Here is a 23,553-nt window from a genome sequence, read left to right as displayed (position 1 = left end):
TCTTCCTGCAGGATAGAATAGTGTTCAACGAGTATGTATTATGCCTTTAGATATGAGAAATTGCCAATGTGACCTCCAGCAAAGTTTCTGCTTTCATTTGCTGTTCTGTATAAGGTATTATAATTATGGAAGTTTATGTTTAAGAAACGTGATACAAATCGATGCATTACCTGATTTGTCAGATACTACTCGTCAAACACCATTAAGGTCGCTTTATTATATATTTGCACACTAAAGTGATTTTGAACTGTTGAAATATTGCTTAGAAGGTCCAGTTTAGACTAATGAGGTATTAGTATTTGCAAAAAAAATGATAAGTGGCCTAAAAATACTAACCTGAAGAAACAGCTTCGTTCATCTTTACCGCTACTATAAATTTAAAAAAGGGATTAACAATATACCTCAATATATTTAAGATCAGTTTATGCGAGTTATAATGCGTGCTGCGGTGCTTGTGTTTGTGTTCGGTTCCTCCTAGACATTAAAATTAAAACAAGCTAAACTTATGATATATATATATATATATATATATATATATATATATATATATATATATATATATATATATATATAGTTTTTCGGCGATAATTGATTATGTTGTAGGATGGACTTTTACAATTTGTCGAGAGAAGATTCTGAGTACTAACATTTTTTAAGATGAGAACAAACAGGAAAAGACACACACACATACATATATTATTTATTTTATGCTGAAAATTAGTATATATACACATAACACATATTATGGAATAGGGCTAATTCAATGTCCTGAATACAAGTCTGACTTGTGTAGTGCAAAATGATGTTACTTTATGCACAGTAATCTACAGCAATACCCTGATATAGATAGATAGATAGATAGATAGATAGATAGATAGATAGATAGATAGATAGATAGAACGTTGACGCAATATCACATACCTTTGAATAACCCAGCAATGTATTTCCAATTTTATTTCAGACAAATAAATGAAAATAATCTTTATTGTGAATGTTCAAACATCCATAAGTACATTCAAAAAATTCCCATGACCTATAATTAAAGGTCAATAAACTTATTGATTCCATATAATATAAACTATTACATACATATAACTGAACAACAGGACTATGTGACTTTATCAATGTGCAAGGTTCCGCCCTTTATCTTCTTTACTTTGGGAAAGTTGAAAAAGTTCAGTGAGTAAATTAAATCATATATTTATTTGTGGGAGAAACACGTTGATCAGCATTATGTCATGACAATTAGTAACTTTGAACCTAGGGAATAAAGTGTTCTGTGTACTTTGGAAAGTCAACTTGTAACCTCGACGTGCAAACAGATATCTTACCTAATTAAAGCCCGGTCTTCAACCGCCTCATGACTTCATGTCTCGCTCTCTGCATGCTTTAGGTCCCCCTTGCAATCTGACTATGTTCTATGGAAATAGAAAACATATGGGGTATTTGTCTATTCATTTAGAGAACGCGTCAAATTCTCGTCCTCAACAAAAATGTAAGCATCATAACTTATGTAATGCCAGTCAGTACATTGCAGTCGCACAGACATGTTGCAACGTCAAAACATAAAACAACCTTTTGATTTTGAGGGTTTCGACCATGTATTTACACTCACACATATCTAGTGTATTGTCTATGATGCTTAAATCTTGCTCTCTCCCTCTCTCTGCCTCTCGTGGGAATGTATGTTTGTTTGTTTGTTGCTGAAGCTGACATACAGCAACATTTTGTAATAGTTTGTAACAATATAGTTCCTATTGTTATAAAAATGCACAACTATTATCTATTGGTTTGAAAGCTAATTAGTTACATTTATTAAACGTTGTTGCCTTAACGATGGACATTGCCTCGTTTAAATGCTTTGAAATTCCTTCCTCAGTTTCATTACTAATCAAATCTCATAAATGCACATTTCACTGTAATATTTAGCAGTATTCACGAAAAAATCCTTTCCTATTGCGTCAGTGCTAGACTGTCTGGGGCGCAGAGTAAACTTCTCTAAATGGCTTCTTTGGATATTATTCTACAGGGAGTAGGTGGGCGATAAGTGTCCCTTGTATAGGGTTTGTGACATACCAGCTCCCAGATTAAAGTATCTCTGTCAAATGAGGCGTCAGTCATTGCTAACTACTCAGACCTCATTGTGTGGATCTGGTAGCCACCACATTGTGGAAGCATGGTATCTGTAGTAAGGATGGTACATATCATGTAAACCCCATCAGGAAGATCAAAGTCTTCTTTTTTAATAAGATCCAATACATGTCAAACCTCATTCCAATCAAATCGTCCGTAAATGAATTCCAGATGAATATGTCACAGAGTAATGTGACAATGCAGTCAAACAGGGTCAGGGGTGGATGTTACAAGGAGAGAGCCGTCAAATATTAATTCTAGAATCTCCAAATGAATGGCGAGTGAGCAAGATTAAGCAGATGCTAGTGGGGTGTTATGTCATTGATTTGTGTTGATGCAAGTTACTTGAAAACAAAGCGTAAAAATATATGGTCCTCCTGAGCCACAAAAAGGACATGTTGTAAACTTACTTGGGATCTTCATGATGGATCCGATATGTCCTAATATTTTCTTTATTAGTGAGGGGCTCCAGGACCCCATCCTCTGATATTCTCTTAAATTGTTAAGAAGTGAGTTGGTACACACTCCACCCTGGAACATTGAAACATATTTAAATGTTTTAATAAGTAATGCACCAGGTCCATTTCCTCTTTCTGTTTAATAATGCGCGTTTTATTGGATCTTGATGTACTTTGCCAAATCTAAATGGTATGGCACATATTTGAAGCATGACCGGTCTCTGCATGCATATTTGCCTTAAGGATTTCTGAGTATGATTCTGAATGTACTGGTCATGTTTCCACTTATTGATGGCATACAGCTAGGGATTCCTGCTCACATTCCTTTGGATTTTGGGCTGTTCCAGTACAAGGCTCAACTGTAAACCTGGTCACTAGGCACACAGTCGACTTCATTCCAAGTTAGTAATGTATATTTTATATATCAGTCAGTGAGTCGGCAATTCATAGGGGGGGGAAAATGACACCTATCATTAAAAATAAAACAAATACACATTATACAGTTGATCCAATTAACGTTTAAACATCAATACAGTTGCACATCTTTTGGAAATATATATGCGTGCCTACAATAATATAAACTACTGTACAAAATCTAATTGCTCAGAAAAGGGGAAGGTAAAATGGTAATCTGGTATTTTAATATTCTTCTCAACTCACTTCCATATAAAAAGAGTACGTGTATATTATAATATATATATGACGATATATATATATATATATATATATATATATATATATATATATATATATCTCGTCAGAATGGGTAAGGGCTACATTCTGGTAGTGAATATAGTGACTGTAGAGTGCTAGTACCGTTGTTTTACTGTGATGAATATATATATATATATATATATATATATATATATATATATATATATATATATAAAAATGTGTGTGTGTGTGTGTATATATATATATATATATATATATATATATATATACATTACGATAGATGGATAGATAGATAGATAGATAGATAGATAGATAGATAGATAGATAGATAGATAGATAGATATTTTCAACGCTGCATCAGGCTCTGCAGTAATACTGACATCATATCATGTCCTATATTAATATACATTTTCAAAAGGCACCAATGCAGCATGAATAACAGGGGAATGTGTCCTTATTGCTAGGAACTTGCTGGTTTTAACACTTTTGGACGTGTCTCAAATAACAGCACCTGGATAAACTTGTTGCAATGTTTAGTAAAACAAAGCTAGTCCATATGTAAAGAAGCTCTATGTAACTGTAAGGGTATTCTAGCAACCTAACAAACCTTTTCTAGTACTGTACGTATAATACGGTACTTATACATAAAGCTGCAATAGCCACAATCATTGATTTAAATGTGCATGCAAGAAAGCAAACAAAATGCCTGTTATTTTTCTGATACTATTTATCCATCCAGGGCTCTCCATGTGCACATGTGGTTGGTCTAAGGTCAGGGGTCAAACTCTATGGTATTTCAAAAGTCGGCGACATCAATAGATTTATCCTTCAACACTCATCTAGACCGATTAACTACATTTCCAGTAGCAGAAAATAATAATAAAAGGGCTGTTTTCTCTTTTCTTTAAGACAAAGCAGCATCAGCTACAAAATTCTAGATTGCAACGATCATTAACTTCCCCCCTTTTTTTTTGGCACTAATCATTGTGCTTCTGTTTTGCACTAAAAGGCGAAATAGATTGTAAACCAAATGTATCTGCTAATTTTGCATTATTTCACGTTAGACGGGAGAACAATCAGATTACCCCATCATGGGGAATAAAATAATCACAGACTTAATTAAATCTGATGAGCACATTCAAACCTCTCTCCAGCATATAGTGTGATATATCTAGATAGGTCCTATTTTGTTCCCTAAAAAGGCATAAGTCATATATTTTGTCTTCTTGTATTGGGGGGGTGTAGGGAGAATCTCTGTCAGTACAACATGCAGATTTTGGGGATTGAGTAAACATTTAAAATGTATTAATCAGAACGGACAATAGGGTTCGTAATTAAATATAAAAGCCAATGAATTGATTCCTCTTTTTCTATACTAATTTTCCATCCCGAGGCGATGCTAAGACAGCAAAATGAGTGAATCTTTTGAAAGCAACAGCGGAAGCCTGTTCTTCCCACTCCCAGTCTATTGGCATGGTAATAGACCTTCCAACCTATTCTCACCTAAGATATTCTTTTTCTTACTGATTGCTATTTAAGGGTTAGCACAAAAGATTTTCTTAACAAACATTCCTTGTGAAAAGATATCTCCAGTGCTGTCCCATCTGCATGAGAGAGGATGGAAATAGGGCTGGTCAAGAGTAGGTTATGTAAAGTGTTGCTCACACAACTGCTCAGTTCCCCTCGCTTACCGTCACTACTCCACCTGTTGCAAAATGGGCTTCAGATATTCTTAGGACTTCAGGGGTAACACCAAAATACTTAGCTGTTCCTTCATCCTGTCATCCTTCATTTCTTGCTTTTCTGGCTCTCTGAAAGCAGTTAGGGAAAGTATGATGAGGCAGAAATGAGCCGTCAGGATGATATTTTAATGGCTTATATTGTCACGTTGGTGCATGTGGCTTTGAACTAGCACCGCTCTCCTTCCCTGCAGAGAGCGACGCAAATCCCACTTGATAACTTCTACAACTACAACTTTTTTTTTTCATGTAAGTTTAGACACACTCCCTAAATATACCTTCGACAACCTGTTTTGCAATGGACCAAAATCTCATGCGCTCCCTTGTCTAGCTAATTAAATAAAAAATACATAACCCTACACATTTATAGCAATGCATTATTTACGCTTCTGTGTATATATATATATATATATATATATATATATATATATATATGTATATATATATATATATATATATATATATATATGTATATATATATATATATATATATATATATATATATATATATATATATATATATATATATTGATAAATAGCTAGATAGATATTCACATTTACACATTACATGCATACCTACACTCACGCATGCATATATGGTTGAATAAATTAAAATCACCCTCGTATGTGTTTCTATGTGTCACCTATGGAAGCATTGTTTATTTTAGGTGGAGATTAAGGCTATTATTTTATATCTCCTACAATAAATCGGATGCAATGCAGAGTAATATTAAATATCTGATCATCACGAGGGTTAAACTAAGGATCGAAGGTTGAATATTCAATGTGAATTTACATATCATGGAATGTTAGTTTTATCTAAAAGGATATGTTAAGTGAGCCCATTTCTATTTTAATTAAAGTGCTACCTGCATTGGATTGTTTACAAAGTATTCCTTTTGAAAAGAATGACTACATTTTCTTTGTGAAGGAGGAGTGGGAGTTTGTAGCTAGGATTGTGGTGTGCATGGCATCATTGAGGCAGCTAACAAAGGGTAAATGGAATGATTCCGATCCTGCCTTAGCTTTTTATACTTCCATTACTAGAAAATAATTACACCTAATGAATATGCAGAAGAGTGAATAATGGCTGGGTAAAAAGGCCAGGAATACGGTAATATTCAAATAAAATATATTTTAGCTGCATTGCAAGAATCACTTCCAGGGAACTGTTATAGCAGCTCACTATTCTAGTTTATATGCTCATAGAGGCTAAACTCTGAGTCACATATTCATACCATTCACCCATCCATTTAATATATGGCCAAGGCTGCTTTTGTTGATGGGACAAAAAGAATATATGGTCATTACTTCTATAGACGTTACGCTGAGGGGATAGACAGGTTAATCGTGGTTTGCCTCTAGAAAACAAGCAAGTGTTGTATGTTTGCACTGAATCCAAAGGTCTGCATTTTCCTAAGCAAATCAAAGGGAGTGTAAGTTCTTTTTCTGCTCACTCATCTGAAGGTAAGTACATTTTCTCTGGCGATAAAAAGCCTGGTCGCTAACAAAGACACCGCCTGCTTTTTCCACCGTCCTGGTGTGGCTAGTGGGGGAATTTCAATAACTGTGACAAGGGTGACTGATTTGTGAACTGAAAAAAAAGAGGTTTCAATGTCACAAAATTTACACTGCTCCATTTATAAACTATTTGAAATCCGTAGGAAAAAAAAAATAGATCCAGGCAACACAGAGAATAAAACACACCTTTTCCCACAGCGTTTTCCAAATTGAAACAAACAATTAGACCAACAGATTAGAGATAAAAAAAAACTAATAAGGAAAAAAAAACAACCGCTTTTCACCCACCTGTGTTGTGATGGGTACAGAATACAAGGATTATTTCTGAAAAAAGGGAAGACATGGAAGTGTTATCCAGACAATTCACCTCCTTTGAAATTATGAGCATAATGATGGATTCGTATGGAGGTTGGGAGTTTAAGGTGAGATGAATTTCAGGAAAGAATGCAATATAGGTGTATATGAGAAAATAAAGGAGAGTTGATCTAGGATGAAAGAAGCAAGAATAAGATGTGGAGAAAATGAAGTAACGGGGCTCTTGGAAGATATTTTTTTTCCCTCCTGTAGAATTTGGGCAGGGAAAAAAAGTTGCTACTCCTAAAAACATTGTTTGTCATAAGCAGTGTCAGCCTCCCTCACAATACCTGGGATTGATGAGTGGATGCAGCCAATGAGCAGACTGCTGGGGCTCTGGGAGTCCCTAGTTGGGGAGGCAGGGGTGAAGGGGGAGAGGGCGAGGACCAATGGGCGCTGACGTCCATCCGCACGTGACTCCGCCCCCTCCTCCCATTCATCAAGGGGGGACTGAGTCGTCCTTTCAATTCATTTATCTGCAGGAATGATTGCCGCTATCAGTCTCCAGCTCAACGCCCGGCTGAGGAGGTGAAAGTTTCTCCCCAGGAAGATAAACCGCAAAAGACAATATTGTGCATGATTTGCGCTTCGCAGAGAAAAAAAACAAAAAAAGAGGAGTGTTGGGAAAGAAGTGAAAGAAGATTTCCCAGAATAACATTCCCATGCAAGAACCTATAGATGTCTGTGCTGTGATCTCGGCGTACACAGAGCTCTAGATGTGACTCTCCTGATAAGTTTTGCGCCATCGCTGAGATATAATCGCCCATGTGAAGAAGTGCGACAAAGATTGATCTCCTCCTAAGCAGCGTGCGTGGAGGTGCCTGGTGTTGGGAAGCTTCTTGTTGGGTGATCAGGTAAGAAGAGAGAGGACGAGATGCTGCTGGACGCTGGACCCCAGTATTCAGCCATAGGAGTCACTACTTTCGGCTCCTCCAGGCATCACTCCACGGGCGACGTGACGGATCGCGAAGTGAGTTTGGGCATCAACCCTTTTGCCGATGGAATGGGCGCCTTCAAGATTAACCCCAGCAGCCACGACCTCGCCTCGGGCCAGACGGCTTTCACTTCGCAGGGTCCAGGCTATGCCGCGGCGGCTCTGGGGCACCACCACCACCCGGGCCATGTCAGCTCTTACTCCAGTGCAGCCTTCAACTCCACCCGGGACTTTCTCTTTCGCAATCGGGGTTTTGGGGAAGCGGCCAGCGCCCAGCACAGCCTGTTCGCCTCCGCCGCGGGGGGGTTCGCCGGACCCCACGGCCATACTGATGCCGCAGGCCACTTGATTTTTCCCGGACTACATGAGCAAGCTGCCAGCCACGGCTCTCCAAACGTGGTGAACGGACAGATGAGGCTTGGCTTCTCTGGAGACATGTACGGCAGACCAGATCAGTATGGACAAGTCACAAGTCCCAGGTCTGAGCATTATGCATCCACCCAACTTCATGGTTATGGCCCTATGAACATGAATATGGCTGCCCACCATGGAGCAGGGGCCTTCTTCCGTTACATGAGGCAGCCCATCAAGCAAGAACTCATCTGTAAATGGATTGAACCAGAACAGTTGTCAAACCCCAAAAAGTCATGCAACAAAACTTTCAGCACTATGCATGAGCTGGTCACACATGTCACCGTGGAGCACGTTGGGGGGCCGGAGCAATCCAATCATATATGTTTCTGGGAAGAGTGTCCAAGAGAAGGGAAGCCCTTCAAAGCCAAATACAAACTTGTTAACCACATCAGAGTCCACACAGGTGAAAAACCCTTTCCATGCCCTTTTCCTGGCTGTGGGAAAGTCTTTGCCAGGTCAGAAAATTTGAAGATTCACAAAAGAACTCACACAGGTATTATTTTTTTTATATTGGTTGACACTATTTTTGTTACCAGTATTATCATCGAGTCAACGTAATTCATATTTTCATTATCATTGTTTAAATCTTAATATTGTTTAAATCTTAATATGTAACACTCGTTATAAGATAATATATATATATATATATATATATATATATATATATATATATATATATATATATATAGTGAATATTTATTTGCCATATTTTATATTTTTATTTTTATATTGCAATATAATACCTTACAATTACCTGTAATAAATATAAAGAGCTTATTTTGTTACATTCTGACGCTCGTTACAGCGATGCTCCTTGTTTATTTATGTCTTCTGGCAGAACAAATACATTTGTCGACCTGTCAAACCTGTCTTAGCAGTGGATAACTTTAATTGTATTACTGTGGAAAATAGTGCTAAATATTCAATTATCCAATTTTCATTTGGAATTGACAAATATTTGTTAGAAATCGAGTTATGTAGTCATGCCATCAATCAATCCAATGCTATTACAGTGACCGGGAAAACTTGGGAATTGACAAACGTGAGCTCTCCTATAATAATGAATGGGAGGTGGGATGCGGGGGATATATATTTTGCTAATAATGTTTTTTTAAAAAATCATATTTGTTCCTAAAATAAACCACTGAATATTAAACCAATCCCAGTGGCTAAAGAAAAATCTAGATTGTAGTTTGTGTTTTTATTTTTAAAGGAAACATTCTTGGAATTGTATGTTTTTAAAAGGGTAATCCTCTATTTATTATTTGACAATATACATCCTTAATTATAACGAACGAAAATGTCTTTCAAAGTTGAAAGACGTCAGTTTAAATTACATTTTATCTGGGTTTATCTTTTTATGCGTATTCGTATTTTTAAGTGGGTGATTGAATTGTAACGATTGTATTTTCGCTTATTTTGTTTTTTTTGCAATAGGTGAGAAGCCTTTTAAGTGTGAGTTTGAAGGCTGTGACAGACGATTTGCAAATAGCAGCGACCGTAAAAAACACATGCACGTTCATACTTCAGACAAGCCCTATCTGTGTAAAATGTGTGACAAGTCCTACACTCACCCAAGCTCCCTCAGAAAACACATGAAGGTAAATAATGTCCACTGCTCGATCTTATCTTTGTCAGATCCGTGTTCCATCCGCAGAAACAAAACTACAACTTGAATTGGCTTCACATAACAAAATATCTCTATTCTAACGTGACTTTCCTTAAATTACTGTGGAATATCACGTTACTGTAGTATTTCTGTGTATCCCCGTGACTTGATAGTTTAATGTAACAGTGTATATTTTGCTACATGTAAAATCAAAGCAATGAGTCAACGTTTGCTGCTACAGTGTATACAAACCCTACTTTAGGGTTATTATTGCTTAGACTTAGAAGCTGAATATTATGCTAAGAGATGACTAAGCCTCCAACATACTGTCCAGATCTGATGCACTCAGTGGGTGAAGCCCTTTTGTTTAGGCAAACTACTGTGGCACCAACAAAAAGCTTTCTGAAATAATGAGAGACTGTCTACACACCGCATCCAATCTCTTGTGTTCTTTTGTGATATTACTGAAATAAATAAAGGTTGTGTTTGGAGAAAAATACAGAAATCCCAGCAGAATTTTGTCAATTTTTCAGCACAGGGTGATCGTGGATCTGCAGGGCTCAGGTTGTGTGGATTGGAGTGTCTGCTAGATTCATTTTTTAAATGCTGTTTTTTTTTATATAGGTCCACGAATCATCTTCCCAGGGGTCCCAACCTTCCCCAGCAGCCAGCTCAGGCTATGAATCTTCAACGCCCCCAACAATTGTGTCTCCTACTTCAGAAAACCAGACCACAAGTTCCTTATCCCCTTCCTCCTCAGCAGTACATCACACGTCAAGTCACAGCACGCTCTCATCAAATTTTAACGAATGGTACGTTTAAACACATATTTAAAAAAAAGACTTCCAGATTAATGAACACTTCGAATCTAATCCTAAAGCTGCCAATAGACCCGGGACGGAATAACAATGAAGAATGAGGCCCTTTTTGCTATTTCTTCAGGCTTGGTAGAAAAAAAAAAATAAGGGGATTGTAGAATGCATGAGAAGAGTTTGCCAGGCCAAGTGCCAACTGTGTAGGGTTTAATGAATCACTAATTAGAGGTCTCAATCTGCATGTCTCTTCTGGCGGCCCTTTTTTTTGTAAATACAGAATTATTAGTTCAAAAATGTACTGTTGATTTTGTAAATAGTTATATTACAAGTGAAAGGGATATGTGAAATTGTGATCACTGCATATATGTGTTTGAGGTGGGGAAGGCGGAATCTCGATTTATTTGGAAAGCAAGTATGTCCTAGTAAATGTGTACCAAAATGTGAAATACATTGTATTATTACAGTCTAAGCGTCCATCTAACAGACTATAACTGGTTTCAGTGTGCTTTTCTGTATAAAGTGCAAGATCTTCGTCCCAAAGTCCAGTCCGATTTTAGTGCAGTGATATGTTGTTACACGTCATGTCAATTAATTCGTACAGTGCAACTTACGTGTCAATCTGTTACATTTTGTTTATGTAAAGTGATATTAAAGATAAAAAAAACCTATATCTGTCCGTTGCTTTTGGAAAAAACTACAACATCATAATGTATATAGAGTTCATCATTTTCATATTTATCCGCATGTAAAAGGCTGGCTTATACATGTTAACAGAATATTCAATATTTATGGATAGAAGAATTCGTATGTCAAATTTTAGTTTGCAAAGCTGTTTCGTAATATTTCGTACATGATTAAAGACTATGAAAATCTCAGTCATTTGTGGTAGGAATTTTATTTAATAACCCACCCCAAAACATACACACTTTTGACTAGGTTGAAACTACACTAGTATTTTAATGCCATCTATACAGAGATCCACCGTAATCTATAGAGGACCCCTTTTGATTTGTATACCTTCGACAAAACAGTGTTTAGAATATATTTATTAAATACGTTATCGGCCGCAGTGCTTTTTTAAGTGTTCTTTGTGTATCAATATTTAATAGTAAATTCGCAAGGAATGCCCCAGAGAGCAAGAATCTGCCACATAAGACGTGGCTCTATGAAGTATACATTAACAATATTAATAGTTATTAATAAACAGCCAAATTAAATGTATCATTGTTTTATATCCCATAGGTTAGTGTATTGGCTACATAATTAGCTAGCTTCTCCTGAAACCTCTCCTTTAATACATGAATTATTTAATGTGTAGGATTACAGACATTTCACATTATACCGTACCGGTCCAGAAAAAAAACAACATGTTTTTTTTTTTTTTTTTTTGTGGAAATGCCTTAAGTGGTGATTTTTATCTAAATCAATTACTTAGGTTGCAGTTATCATTACACGGTTTCACTTGCTTATTAACTGGCTTCTCAAAAAAATAATTCAAGGCACAATAATTGTATGTAAGTTGATTATCTATGTCTTTTATTTATTCCTAATTTACTTAAGAAACTCGTTCCATTGACTGGCGTTGATACAGTACATTTGTAAATGAGGAAGCGATATTAAAAAATGTAAATGACTTGTGCTTAATGAGTGTTGCTGGACGCCTTTTCTTGAAATCAGATTGTCTTTGTTGCAGTTTAGTTTGATAGATTTGGAGGCAATACCATATCCACTAACTTAGCAACGCTTGCTGGGGAGTACTGTCTATTGTTCCTGATAGTAGCCTGCTCTACGGACACAACATATCCAGACACACATATCAGACGCTTTGTGGGACGTTTGCAAGCTCTCAGAACAAGACACAGTAAAGATAATACATAACAATATGCTACATATTTAGCCATACTGCACCACACACACAGCAGAGGGCATAGCAGAAAAAAAAAACATTTCCTGCTTGTCCATCTTCATCTCGTAATTCTGTTTTTTTTTTTAATCGTAAATCTACGAACTGCTTAGGAGAACTACTGACATTCCAGCACAAAAATCCATTTTGCTGTCCTCCAGGGCTTTTCTTCTTGTTGTGTACAGCAGTATGTTTGCAAAGGATGCATTGAATAACTGCAGAACAGGAGAAGAGCGCCACCTTGTATTTAGAAAACAAAACTTTAGGAACAATGCGTGATGCATAGACCATTCACAATGATAGGTCAACATGCAGTTTATAGAAACAACTGAATTTTCTAAAATTTGCAATAATAATCTTTTATATATGAGACAGGTGAAGACATGTTCATAACATTATTTGTATTTATGTAGTGTAATCTTATCTTTGCTGGGTTAATATTTTTAGTCAATCTTACAATCATTGAGTGTGATTTGTTGGGTTTTGTGAAATAAAGAGATACATGAAATGTATATTACAAATCGATTTGGCTTAAATAACTACATTATTGATTGAGAATGGCTTTTGAAATGTTAAATAATATTTTCAGGTGGGTTTATTTGTGACCTAGCATGTATTTGTATTTCACAAACTAGTATAACTGCATACTGGTGTAAGGTGGCTTAGATGGATAGATAGATAGATAGATAGATAGATAGATAGATAGATTAGATAGGAAGCATCAATACAACTGTCTAGTGTGGTAACATTTACACCCAAAGATTGTCTGTTACCTTGTAGACGTGAATTATCAGTCATCCCGTGATCTAATTAACTAGAAACATTACCATTTTATGTTGTCTGCAAAATACTGTATGTCTCAGACCAATATTAATGATGGAGGTTAGAAGAAATGGCCTTTTTAACTTAAATGTAGTCTATTACTTTGTTCCTACCTTTAATGTCTGCTTCTTGAGATGTATATTTCATACTTTACTTCATGGGCTATTAGGTTTTGAAATACATGAATGTTATCAGTGAAATATGTTGTTCAACTCTATTTAGCAGGAACCGAAGATTGTGCTACAAATGGTTTGGTTCAATGCCTGTAGTTGTTGTGTATAACTGTGTGTTCCCCTCCTTTCTTCCTTTTATTTTTTTTAGTTTATTTCACCAATAGATAAAAATAGCTTATATTGTGGCTTCTGAAAATGTAGACAATGTAGAATATTAAACATCTATCTATCTATCTATCTATCTATCTATCTATCTATCTATCTATCTATCTATCTATCCATCAGTCCATCTACACAAGGCAGTAGTGCAATTCACGTGCTTAGACAACATTAACACAATAAATTAGTAAAATGCATTAAAGAAATTATATGGAATAAAAATTCTATGTTAAAATGGCTTTTAAGTACGTGTGTGTGTATGTGTGTGCCTGTGGGTGATTGTGTGTCTGTGTGTGAGTGTGTGTATGTATGTGTGTCTGTATGTATGTATGTATGTATGTATGTATGTATGTATGTATGTGTGTGGACAGCTTCAGTATAGTTATTGTATATATTTTTTATTTACCATATATTTTCAGGGCAAATTGGAGCAGGAGTATCATTGTTTGTCTCTATCTGCACACTATCTATCATACCTGAGATTGGTATATAACTGAGCACACGTGTTTATATTACCTCCAGTCTCTCAATATTTTCACTTGTAATACGTACATGTATCAATTTATTAAATATAAGTAAAGTGTATGTACCATAATAATACGATTAAATAACAATTTAATCACGCTGCAGATTATATAAGTGGACACAGTCGTGTGGCTAAAACCAACTTGCATATTTATTATTATACTATTCTGCACCTATGTACATTATTTTGCATGTTTAAGTCATTCATACACATACAGACTTTTAATGAACCACAAACACTCTCTCTCTCTCTCATACACACACTCACACTCTTTCTCACTCACAAAAAAACGTTAAACTGGATATGTATATTTCATGCACACACATATACAGACATGCACATTTTCTTGGTTAAACATACCTCTATGGACAGTACCATTTTATTGGCTCCCCCCCACAGAGGTTATGCTCTTTAGGATCCATGACATAGGCTCAGATTGGTCTTGCGCATGCGCCTGAAGGACATCTGGTACCCTAACTCCACGTGTTAATGAATATGTATGACTCTTCTCACCATCCTCAAAATCTGACTGAGCCTACAATGTACTCATGAGAACTGGAGAACTACGATCCCACGGTGAGATTTGTTGGTATGTACATATCTAAAACATTAGCATTAGTTCTAATGTATCCTTCCCATAGTAATAATTTGACTTATCATTAATTGCATGTTTTCCAGTGTACCATATGACGCTTTGTGTCCTCGTTTTGCTTATCGATTATTTATCAATGATCAAATGTATTACTTAAAAGCGGAATGCGTTTACATGTAGAGAATATGATAGTTTATACAGGTGGAACGTCATGGTATACCGTCACCAATGTTCTTTGTACTTCCAAATATTTATTGCCTTCCTTTCCTCGTTATTTTTTTCTCTCTCAATAACAAATACACAATATTTCCAGAAAACAATATCAAAGTATACACATGTGCAATTTAAAAGAATACACGTATAGAAAACAAAATCAATCCAAATAAAATGTAGGATTACAATATAGTCAGCGGTATATGGACCCATAAATAATAAAGCCACTGATCATCATCATCAACATTTATTTATATAGCACCAGCAAATTCTGTAGCGGTTTATAATTGGGAACAAACAGTTATAAGACAATACTGGGTAATACAAACGGACAGAGAGGTAAGAAGGCCCTACTCGCAAGCTTACTAATATGTTGCCATCAAGCAATCCAGGAAGTAATAAAAGAAAAAAAACATAGTAGTAGTAAAATAAAAACAATGGCAATAATAGTAATAATAATAATAATAATAATAATAATAATAATAATAATAACAATAGTAATAATAATAATAATAATAAAACATATTTTAACGTTTAAATCGTACCAAATTTAATGTGGATTTATTAAATATTCTTCCTATATTATTTTGTGCGTAATATTTGCACCACACATTTCTACAATGGTATAAATGATACGCTGTGTGATATTTAAATTATTTGTGCTCTAGTAAACGACTCTATAAATGCCTATCATCAAAAGCAATAGTAATTAGAAGGCACTATGTTAGTGAACATCAATGTATACAATTAAGGAAGGATCGTGTTTGTCGTTAACCCACAAATGCAGCGATATCTGACCTGTTATCATCGAACAGGGCCCATTCTGACATTTCTGGTGGGTCGTGGATACAAGAGGATGATTATTCTGCAAACTTTGTTCCCACGAGAAGCAGTGCGAGGCTTTATAATAGAGCGCAGTCCTCTGATTTATTTTTTTATGCTAAATATGACCCGTATCACTTACAATGTGAACATACTGCTCGATTCTGAAACACATCCACGTGCGAGTATTAGCACATATAAAACACATGTACTTTTTAAGCGGGTTCCCTTGTACACTGGATAGCATAACATATGATAACTGCTGTCTAATAATGTGTGTTTCTACAAAAAATAATAATAAAAAAAAAATGCACTGTATTATTATTAAGTACCCTTAGGAATGTTTCTAGTAGTTCAACATAGCAATATAATTTACACAAGAATATAGAAGTTCGTTTCAGAATTAATAACATACATATAAAAAATGCCTTCATGATTTGGGTAATAAGTCCTTGATTCCCTTGCAGAAGGTTGTTTTTATGTAGGAAATATTAAGAAAATAAGTAACTGCTCACTAGCCAGACTGGTATGATTGGGTTACGAATAGCACAGCTAGATATGTAGCGAAAAGTGGTAGAAGCAGTTGCAGGCTTTGTTCTGAAGCAGCTGTCCAAGATGATTGTTAGTCCAGGGCTGGTGAGAAGGTTTTGGAAACTGCATATAAGTGTCGTGGTGTAGGTCTGGGACTGGTAATCTGTGTACAAGGTAGACAGGGTGAAGGATGGGGACGCTCTAATCTCCCCACCCCCTACAACTTCTCCAAATACCCAGCTCAAACTTCCAGTCCCTGAGACTGTCTTTATATTTCTGGTCTCAGCTTCTGCACCGCGATGGTCTTTCCCTGGGTTTGGTAAGTGATCCAGCCAAGCAGCTACAGGTCTTCATGTGACTGAGCGACTTTCTGCAGCAAGGCGCGCTGTGAGCATGGGGGAGAATTCTGCACTCGTCAGCCCCAGTTAAGCTCCCTGAAATATAACGGGATTCATTATTCATATCGTTACATTGTATCTTCTTCAAAGGCAAACACACTCACCCCTGTTCATTAGAATACTACTTATACAAATACGCTCGATCACCTGAATTTGCAAACACAGAGTAAGCAAGACCATTTTGAGCTATGTGTTTACAAACACCGTATATTTTTAACTAAATATTTTTAATTAATAATACTATTTTTGACTTGGCTGATTTTTAGCGATTCGTAAAACTAATACGTTTGTAACTTTATTTACATAAAAAGCGTTGTCATTATTATAACTTTTAATAGCGATGCATGCTGCATAGAGGTACACTACACTGGAGACAGTTTCATATTTGGCAATCCCCATTAACCCGAAATTTAAGCCTTGTTTATTTAGATGATTATATTTATTTTGGAAACACACAAAGTCACAATGAGAACAAGTGTTTAATGTGCAAAGTGCAGATTTAATTATCTTGTAACAAGATACACTTTGTTTGGGGACAGGGCTTTTGAGTGACATTTGATTGTAGGAATTTGGCAGGAAAAACCCATAGCCAAACCTTTCAGGACTGTGAGGCTTTGCAATGGGGGTCTGTAATACATGCGTCACTGCCGAAGCAGTTACTGAATCTAAGGGCTAGACAAATATTTATACACCTATTGACCTCTTTTGAAAAACAGACATCTTAATTGTGAGATTATTAGACGCATCCCCGTTATATTTTAACCACATGAGTACCGGGCAGTTATTACACACACAGGGTAAACTACAAAAGGCGGGATGACCAATATATATATATATATATATATATATATATATATATATATATATATATATATATATATATACTATTAACTTTGTACAAGCTTTTATTTTATATCATTAAAGGACTCTTTGGGCACAACAGTTTTATAGGGCAAGAAGCAAATACATATTAACGCTTTATTTTAAGAGTTTTGGAGTTAAAATGATTCTCTCTCTCTCTCTCTCTCCACTTATAAAAAAAAGTATCTGTTTAAACAGCAGGCAAAATAACATACAGTAGTGTTGCGGGGGTAAATGTGTTTGCAATGATGTTCGAGCAACTGCTGGTAAGTGTATAAGAAATGCTGGGTCAGTGTGGGTGTGTTTTGTGGTGGGGGAGGGGGTACAAGGGCAGAATGTCAAGCACATGTGCAATGCTACACTTATAAAAGGACACGGGGATTGCAAACATAACATTAATACTCTGTAACACCTCTTTATAATTACGGATATGTTCATGTCATGGACAAAAGCATGTACACATGTTCATGGCAACACTAGGTTCGCTTAACATAGTCATACAGGGCCTGACCTTTTTTCATATAGCATTTTCTAATTAGCAATCAATTAGCTATCATGAATAGGTTACTAAGGGAAGTATGTCTGCCCCTGATATTCTGGATTGCTTGCGCCACTCTTTGTGACTGTTATTGGTCTGATGGTATATGTATGTATGAACTCCTGAGGTAGGTGTAGAGTAGGCTTATACAGCCTATGGCTCGCCAGCTGTTGTGGAACTAACAGTCACAGCATGACCATGACATATTGAGACTTGTAGTCCCACAAGTAAAGGAGGGTCACCGGTTGTTTCCCACTGATCTAGGGTTATGCGCGTTACAATTTGTGACATTTTATTGTTAGAACAGAATCTTTTAATACAGTGAGATGAAGTCACTCGATCTTAAGTGCTCGATGATGAGATTCGATTATTAAAGGAAAACTCACGTTTAAAGCTTTTTTTCCAGTGTATATTGTACAGTATTTATTTTCGTGTTATATCACTTTTTGTAGATAATATAAGGCGTTTAACATGTTTTTTTTAAATGACAGTATATTCCGTAGTGTGATTTCACACCTTAATATCTATATAATGCTGTTTCCACCTATACAGCATACAGTGACTCCGCAGGTGTCTCTGTACCGCTACAGAGGTCAGATTGTCTGTTGTGCAAAGCATAATACACTGAAATAGCTGTTGTCTCAGAATAGCGTGTTTCTTTAGCATTAACCTAACACCATTCAAAACACAAACGGTCATTACAAAAACCCACCCTGAAGTTATTAATGGGCATAGTTCAGAATTACTGTGATCTCTCTTTATATTTACTGTAAAGATGTAGATAGACCAAATGTTTTCTACTGTGTGCATTATTCACAAAGCATCTGGCCAAAATGTAAACACTTTCTGTACAGCCATTCAAGACAAGCAGTGAGGACAACTTGGGCACAGGACTAACTTAGTAATGTGAACCTATAAGAGTTTCAGAACGTCATAATAACAGACTCACATTAGTTCACATGTGGAAATGTATTTGTCTTTATTTTGTACTATTAGTATTGCATATGTTTAGTGTAAGAAAAGTGAAAACATAATAATAATAATTATAACAATAATAATAATAATAATAATACATTTTCGATAACATTTTCACCTGGAAAATTATATATATTAATATTAAGGAGGGCCACCCTAATAATTTATAAACACAAGAATGTACCACTGCTCCTAACACAGGACTGTAGTTGTTACAGTATAACATATATAATATACATAGCCCAAATACTATATGATCTATTCAGTAGTATGATGTCCTCTGTTACATGGATAACTGAGATCCGACAGAGAGAAATGTTAAAGTAATATTAAATTAGCAGATTATATTCTTTTTTTTTTTTTAAAAAACAGATTATATTCTTAATGCTGCTGATTTAAATCAGTGGCATGGTTTGAATTCAGTGGTCAGCATCAATTTATATAGGGAGCAATCCACAGGGTCTCTGGCAAAATATATGCACATATAGGAACATATTTACACTGCTCCAGTGTTGTTGCTCTTATAAAGCATTTATGGCATCAACCACTAGAAAAGGTGCTTGACAATCCTGATTTATGTAAGAGTGTGGAAGGTTGATTTATGTTAATTTGAAATAGGGCACATGAGATTTGGAAATTGGACATAATGATTGGCAAACATACAAACTATTTTATTGTATGACTTCCTATACTGCAAAATGGTCACTTGGTCACTTTATTAGCAATAAGTAAGGTTAATACATAGTACCATGATATGCTTCTGTGTATATATCTCTGTGTGCCACAAATGCACAGATTGCAATTTTCATAGAGTTAAATATATTATTCTGTTTATCTATCTATCTATCTATCTATCTATCTATCTATCTATCTATCTATCTATCTATCTATCTACCTACCTACCTATCTATCTATCTATCTATCTATCTATCTATCTATCTATCTATCTATCTATCTATCTATCTATCTATCTCTTAATGTTTTTTTCCTTATGGGGCCCCATTGTATAACTAACACGTATGAGAATACTGTGTATTTTAACTTTTGCTGTGATACAATTCAATGCATATTCTCATAGTACTTGTTCATGTGACTTCAGGCATTGTCATTTCATGGCTAGATTAGAAATTATTGTTGTTAAATGCTAAAATCAGAAAAGATTACTTGTTATGTTTCTCACAGTTATGTATAATATATGTTACAATGTAATACAATGTAAGATATGAGAAAATGCAGAGTAAAGTAAACAATGACGTGAGACTTTACTTTTGATATAATCAAAGGGTTAATTAAGCTGACCCATATTATGTATGACCCATGGAGTGTCTTAAACAGTCATATGTGGACAGTATATATTTTGGATCATGGAATTAACAGTACTAAAACACATTTTACAATCAAAACAAAAAAATAACTAAATAATTGACTTCATTAATGAACATACATCCTTATTGTGATTTTGGAAATACAGCTGATTTTTATTTGTAGTCAGTATGTTAAACATAATTTTGTATTTTCACACTCCATCTTTCTTCAGTGCTTCCAACATAGCACATTCATGTCACAGCTGAACCAGAGCAGATATAATGGGACCTAGGACAGTACAGTATAAAGTATTTATTGAATAAATTGAAAGAACACATTACTGTTGCCATAAGTACTGCTTGACTTCACCACTAGGTGGCCACTGTTATTTTCAGGGAGGACATTCTAAACCTCCATTAAAGCACTGAGAGCTGAGCTTCAAGCACTAAAACAATGGAAACAAGTGATTTTTGGTTATGTAAACATGCAACGGTGACATAAGCAGCCAATTTGACTGGTTATGACCTGGCAGGTAACATCAAATTAATTCCTTGAAATATAGCAACTACTAGCATTATATTTGTACATTGTGGGCCTCATTTACAGTCTAAAGCAATGTGCGTCTAAGACGTGTAGGAGTGGGAGAGTGCCGCAGCTTGGTAGGGTATTACGAGTGTCATGCAACCCCAGTTGTATCCCACTCGTAATACCCCTACTGAGCTGCAGCTAGCTGTTTTTTCATGTAGCACACAAATACTTGATAGCTTATTTGTACACTGAAATTTAAAGTTGATATTTGTGCTACATGAAAAAACAATCAGTATTTAACTTATGTGCAAAATAGAATACTAATTTGCTCCCCTTGCATTGTAACATGGTTTTGTCCAGGAGACTGAAATAAGAAATTTCTCAAGTTAAGATCCTTAATGAATCAGGCCCCTAGTCTTGCTTTTGGGTCATAGTTACAGACATAGGGCCTCATTTAGAATTGGACACAAGTCCTTTTGCTCCGTGCAAAAAGCACTTTTAGCCAAGGGTCCGTCTCAGTTTGCACTCCGACTGAGACGGATCTCGTTGCTGCACCTCTCTGCGCTTAGAGAGATGGAACGGGGAAGGTAGTGGGCGAGCCTAGCAATGTAAAGGCACATTCACGCTCTTTACATGCTTTTTTGAGTTGAAAGCAACCGCAGATAGGTCTCTAGGAGATGTATCTTTTGCAGGTGCTTTCAGCTGGTGCAAGAGACATTGATGTATTCAAAAACAAAATAAAAAAGAATTAAATAAGAACAAAAAACAAACAAAGGTGTGCACCCCTCCCAAACCGCATAGCCAACCCTTGTACTGTTTGGGGGGGGGGGGGGGTGGAGCAATTTTTATTTTATTTTTTACATTTTTCTTTATTTAATTATCTGCTTTAAAGGATGCACTTTCATGCCGGCCCATAAGGCAGATTAAGAGGCGTGTTTTGTCTAAGTCACTCGGATCCATGCCACTCTAAATACTGTGTAGATTACAAAATGCAATTTACACTTACATATTGCGACTCTAAATGAGGCCCATACTCACTAGTTCTCCTTTTCTTCTACAGGTACACAAAGTAATGATGAAAGAGATGTTGGAGCTCACTTTATAATTGTTGTTTATGTAGATTTTTTAACATGGTTCTCCCAATTGCAGAAAAAACAGTTATCCATAATTATTTTTCCTGATAAAACATATCAATGTCAACTTTGAAATGAACCCTCATAATTGGATTTATTTACTGCTGTGTCATGTTATGGCAATCCAATCTTGTTTCTAAATAAATTGACCTGCTTTGAAAGAAGTGGTGATTACTGTATACTAGCCAGACCCGGGCCAATCCTGTTGCTTGGCTCAAACATTGACAGAAAGGTTCAGCACGGTGGCTTAGTGGTTAGCACTTCTGCCTCACAGCACTGGGGTCATGAGTTTGATTCCCGACCATGACCTTATCTGTGTGGAGTTTGTATGTTCTCTCTGTGCTTGCGTGGGTTTCCTCCGGGTGCTCCGGTTTCCTCCCACACTCCAAAAACATACTAGTAGGTTAATTGGCTGCTATCAAAATTGACCGCAGTCTCTCTGTCTGTCTGTCTGTCTGTGTGTGTGTTGTGCGTATATGTTAGAGAATTTAGACTGTAAGCTCCAATGGGGCAGGGTCTGCTGTGAATGAGTTCTCTGTACAGTGCTGCGGAATTAGTGGCGCTACATAAATAACTGATGATGATGATGAAGGGTCGGTGGCCAAATTGACAAAACCTATAGGTGGCCAAATTGGATGAAATCAGACCATTCGGTGAAGGGGCTGGGCACCTTTTCTGTAACTCGGGCTTGTTACTGTGGTTGGAAAATAATGCACACACAGGCCGATAATAACCATCTTCCAACCACATTTGTCAGTGAGTCAAATATAGATCAATCGCTTTTGATCTACTTATTTTCTCACATTGTGTGCATTTTGTTGACATATATGCTGTGATATTGGGCTAGTTGTCTGACACCAGCTATGCTATTACAGTTTGTATGGCCAGCTAGAACTTTTCTCTGGCAGAGAATGGGAGTGGAGGAGAGAGAGAATTCGAAAAAATGAATTAGTTAAATATATTATTTTAATTTTCTTCATTTATTTTCAATTACACATCTAGATGACACATCATTACCTTTGTTATTCTATGAACAAAACATATACATAGACACGTGCCCACTTGCATGGCACTCAATGCAACTTCAGAGCCCTGCAAACAAGTATGTCTTATATAGTGTAAATTTATCTATCTATCTATCTATCTATCTATCTATCTATCTATCTATCTATCTATCTATCTATCTATCTATCTCAGGTGCTCCTGTTCAAAAACATACAAGTATGTTAATTGGCTGCTATCAAATTGACCCTAGTCAGTCTCTGTCTGTCTGTCTATGTGTGTGTGTTAGGGAGTTTAGACTGTAAGCTCCAATGGGGCAGGGACTGATGTGAGTTCTCTGTACAGCGCTACGGAATTAGTAGCACTATCATCATCATCATCATCGTTTATTTATATAGCGCCACTGATTCCGCAGCGCTG

General features: G+C 36.1%; 1 protein-coding gene across 1 annotated transcript; it reads left to right on the top strand.

Annotated features, from left to right (window-relative positions):
• The first annotated feature begins 7,345 nt into the window (after positions 1-7,345).
• Positions 7,346-11,527, top strand: LOC142143773 (zinc finger protein ZIC 1). Its single transcript, XM_075201905.1, has 3 exons — positions 7,346-8,721; positions 9,666-9,829; positions 10,462-11,527. The coding sequence occupies exons 1-3, from the start codon at positions 7,755-7,757 to the stop codon at positions 10,657-10,659; spliced, it is 1,329 nt and encodes a 442-aa protein (XP_075058006.1). The 5' UTR covers positions 7,346-7,754; the 3' UTR covers positions 10,660-11,527.
• The last annotated feature ends 12,026 nt before the right edge of the window (positions 11,528-23,553 follow it).

The sequence above is a fragment of the Mixophyes fleayi genome, chromosome 3 (assembly GCF_038048845.1).
Source record: "Mixophyes fleayi isolate aMixFle1 chromosome 3, aMixFle1.hap1, whole genome shotgun sequence".
Classification (NCBI taxonomy): Eukaryota; Metazoa; Chordata; class Amphibia; order Anura; family Limnodynastidae; genus Mixophyes; species Mixophyes fleayi.
Note: the sequence above shows the minus strand (reverse complement) of the source record. Positions and strands in the feature narration are given on the sequence as shown.